This window comes from Aristolochia californica, unplaced genomic scaffold, assembly GCF_029961685.1.
Source record: "Aristolochia californica isolate CCGP_79_NKW_82.1479 unplaced genomic scaffold, dmAriCali1.0.hap1 SCAF_3, whole genome shotgun sequence".
Taxonomy (NCBI): Eukaryota; Viridiplantae; Streptophyta; class Magnoliopsida; order Piperales; family Aristolochiaceae; genus Aristolochia; species Aristolochia californica.
In genome coordinates, this window is record NW_027181992.1 from 28,509,523 (window position 1) to 28,513,924 (window position 4,402).

The window sequence follows — 4,402 nt, forward strand, 5'->3', positions numbered from 1 at the left end:
TGTATAAATAATTTTTATAATATTTTTAATAAAATATATATATTTTATACTTAGAAAAAAAAAGAAAAAAAATGAGGAGAGGAGTGAAGAAGGACTCGCCCCTTTCCTAAGAAAAAAGGGAGTACGGTGAAAAAAGATGCCGAAGGCAGAGGCATCTCCCTTAAACAGAAGGAGAAAGAAAGTTTCCATTAATGATTGTTTAGGAAAAAAATGTTTTCCAACATCTCAATATCTCAGTATGAAAAAAATAAGGGAATTTCCCTAAAATACCCATTTAAAATCAATTATTTTCAAAAACATTGACGTCATCAAAATATTTCTAAAACTACCCAACTTTAACAGGTCAAATGCCTATGTGTGCAGTCAAAAGTGACACGTAAGCTTTGAATGCTTATGTGTCACTATGTCATCAGTACAGTAAACATAGATCGACACGTCGTCTGCCACGTCATTATTTTACCACGTCATCTGCCACATAAGTTGCCACGTCATTAAATAAAAAAATTGAATAATTTTTTTAAAAAATAAAAAAGCATATACATTTTTATTACATAATATCTACAATATTGGACGTTTATCTTTGGGAACAGTAATAAATTTTATGTCTCGAAGCCTAAAAATTATTTTAGAGTTTAAAACTACAATTTATTTGTATAATTTTTATCACATTATTTACAAAATAATAAATTATTAATAATATATATTAGTTAATTAAAAATCTTTCAACACCTTTTATTATCAATTAAAAATATTTATTAACTAAAAAAATATGAAAATTTTACTTGTGTTTAAAAAATAAATGTACTGGTACACTTTTTATTACCTTATATTTAAAATAATAAGTTATAAAAAGTCTTACTCTTCCCATTTTAACACCTTTTTATTATCGATTTAAAAATTATTTTAATAGAAAATTTTGAAAATTTTAGTTTTGAGTTTAAAAATCAAAATTATCAATATGTTTTTTTTTCAAATTTATTATTCCCTTATATTTAAAATAATTAAAAATAAAATAAATATATAATTAATTAAAAAATCTTACTCTTACTAATTTAACATATTTTATTATCGATTTAAAATATTTTTTAATTTTTTAATTGAGAGGGGGCGTCGAGGCCGAGCGCTAGGGAGCGGTGGTAGCAGGCACTGCGAGAGGGGAGAGGAGAGAGGGCGAGGCCAGAGGAGGCCGAGGCTGAGCGACGGCAGCGAGAGGAGAGAGGCCGAGGCCGAGCAACGACGAGAGGGCGAGAGGAGAGGAGAGGAGAAAGATGAGAGGGGACACATAAGGTATTTAAAACAACTTATTTTGAAAAACAATGCCTATGGTGGAATATGGTGAGGATTATTTAATTTTTTATTTAATGACGTGTCAGCTTATGTGGCAGATGACGTGGTAAAATAATGACGTGGCAGACGACTTGTCAATTTATGTTTACTGCACTGATAACGTGGCGACACATAAGCAGTCAAAGCTTAAATGTCACTTTTGACTGCACACATAAGCATTTGACAGGTCAAAGTTGGGTAATTTTAGAAATATTTTGATGACGTCAGTGTTTTTGAAAATAATTTATTTTAAATAGGTATTTTAGGGAAATTCCCAAAAAATAATTTTAATTTTTATGTAATTTTTTACAAAAACAGAGGGCACTAACACCCTTTCGAAACTCTTTAGAAACAAGTCTCCACCTCCAGCAGCCATTCCGAATTTACTTAATTCCTTTCGAAACTCTTTAGAAACAAGTCTCCACCTCCAGCAGCCATTCCGAATTTACTTAATTGTTTTATTAAAATTAGAATCGCCCCATGAAAAGGAGAAAGAAAGCCAGAAAATTCTCATGGTCTGTTCGACCAAATCCAAATAGCATTGCTGGCGAGTCCTCACCACGTGTGCTCCCTGCAGAAGACCAATTCCAACCGCCCTCCACCCCGCGATACAGCCTTCTCCCAAGTGTCTTCTTAGCCGCCTTCTTCTCTAATTAGAGAATCCGCTCCTTAAATCAACCCTTAATTTCTTATGGTCGGCATCATCTCTCTCTCCTCTTCCTGCACCTTCGTAAAAACTTTCGGGTCTCTCTTTTCCCGATTTTAATCTTCTGAACCGCGTACAGCTTGTTGTAACTACGCTTATTTCCAGACAATGCAACGACGTACTCCCGGAACCGAGAATGCTGACACTATCCACACCAGAAGCAACGTGGGCAAGAGGACGAAGAAGTATGCAATGGCCCGGCGGGGCCTCAGATCTCTAGGCATTGCCATCGCTGTCCCACTCGGTCTCACCGTGATCACCATCTACCTCTTCGGTTCCGGCCACAAGTATGAGGGCATCGCCAAGCCGTTCTGGTATCCACCCCTCTGGCTTTTCCACCTCTCTTCCCTCTCTACCTCCTGCCTCATGAGCCTCTCCGCCTGGCTCGTCTGGGTGGATGGCGGCTTCCACCAGCAGTCGTTGGCCTTGCCTCTCTTCCTGGCGCAGTTCCTGCTCAGCCAGATGTGGGCGCCCATCGTGTTCCGGTCCGGCGCAACGGGCGTCGGCCTCGCCGTTTGCATCTCGCTCTTCATGGCCCTGTACGGCTGCTCGAAGACTTTCAAGCGAGTGAACCCCATTGCGGGGGACCTAGTGAAGCCATGCCTTGCATGGGCGGGATTCCTGGGGTTGATGAACTTCAAGCTCCTCTGAAGCTGTTGGCTCTTGTAACTAGGTTCCTGTAAAATCTTGTGAGCTAGATTTGTTGTGGTGTGCAGTGCAGTTGTCTCAATCTACTCTCTCTGTGTTGTTTATATCATCACCCTGGCCGTGATCCGGCGACTATCAATCTCTCCCTCCCGTGTATCAAGAATGACATATATACATATAATCACATCAATAACTTCATCTGAAACAATTTCTGTCTATGACAGCAGTTATGTATTAATTTTATGAGTACTATCAGTATGGCGAGTATCGAATATGATTAATTTCTATGCATCTCCGATGTGGCACCAAAGATACTTAACGGGCACCGGTTACTGTAGCAGAAATATAAGGAACTCATACGTGTATGGGCACTAGTCACTCTAACAGAATCATAAACATTACCGTTTTATTTTCTCCAATTTTAACAGATTTTGAGCTCACTCAATTTACAAGATGTTTTTCATTTTAAATTGAGACTTTTAGGTTTTTATCTAATTTTAAAAAATTAATTAGATAAATGATGATTATTTGAATTTATTTAAAAAAATATCTAATTTTGACCATATAATTAAAGGTGACGGTTACACATAAGTTTTGACCGATTATGTATGGCGAGTATCGAATATGATTAATTTCTATGCATCTCCGATGTGGCACCAAAGATACTTGAACGGGCACTGGTTATTGTAACAGAAATATAAGGAACTCATACGTGTATGGGCACTAGTCACTCTAACAGAATCATAAACATTACCGTTTTATTTTCTCCAATTTTAACAGATTTTGAGCTCACTCAATTTACAAGATGTTTTTCATTTTAAATTGAGACTTTTAGGTTTTTATCTAATTTTTAAAAATTAATTAGATAAATGATGATTATTTGAATTTATTTAAAAAAATATCTAATTTTGACCGTATAATTAAAGGTGACGGTTACACATAAGTTTTGACCGATTATGTATGGCGAGTATCGAATATGATTAATTTCTATGCATCTCCGATGTGGCACCAAAGATACTTGAACGGGCACCGATTACTGTAGCAGAAATATAAGGAACTCATACGTGTATGGGCACTAGTCACTCTAACAGAATCATAAACATTACCGTTTTATTTTCTCCAATTTTAACAGATTTTGAGCTCACTCAATTTACAAGATGTTTTTCATTTTAAATTGAGACTTTTAGGTTTTTATCTAATTTTAAAAAATTAATTAGATAAATGATGATTATTTGAATTTATTTAAAAAAATATCTAATTTTGACCGTATAATTAAAGGTGACGGTTACACATAAGTTTAGACCGATTATTTATGGCGAGTATCGAATATGATTAATTTCTATGCATCTCCGATGTGGCACCAAAGATACTTGAACGGGCACCGATTACTGTAGCAGAAATATAAGGAACTCATACGTGTATGGGCACTAGTCACTCTAACAGAATCATAAACATTACCATTTTATTTTCTCCAATTTTAACAGATTTTGAGCTCACTCAATTTACAAGATGTTTTTCATTTTAAATTGAGACTTTTAGGTTTTTATCTAATTTAAAAAAATTAATTAGATAAATGATGATTATTTGAATTTATTTAAAAAATATCTAATTTTGACCGTATAATTAAAGGTGACGGTTATACATAAGTTTTGACCGATTATGTATCGCTACATCATCAAAGTACATCACCAGCACTTGGTGAGTCCATTGACACATCAACTA

At 35.3% G+C, this 4,402-nt stretch overlaps 1 protein-coding gene across 1 annotated transcript; it reads left to right on the forward strand.

Annotated features, from left to right (window-relative positions):
- Positions 1-2,140: 2,140 nt before the first annotated feature.
- Positions 2,141-2,683, forward strand: LOC137959504 (translocator protein homolog). The gene has a single exon (XM_068806864.1). It carries the CDS (start codon positions 2,141-2,143, stop codon positions 2,681-2,683), a length of 543 nt encoding a protein of 180 aa, XP_068662965.1.
- The last annotated feature ends 1,719 nt before the right edge of the window (positions 2,684-4,402 follow it).

Coding starts and splice junctions, on each gene's coding strand:
- LOC137959504 (XM_068806864.1), top strand. CDS start 2,141: ATGCAACGACGTACTCCCGGAACCGAGAATGCTGACACTATCCACACC.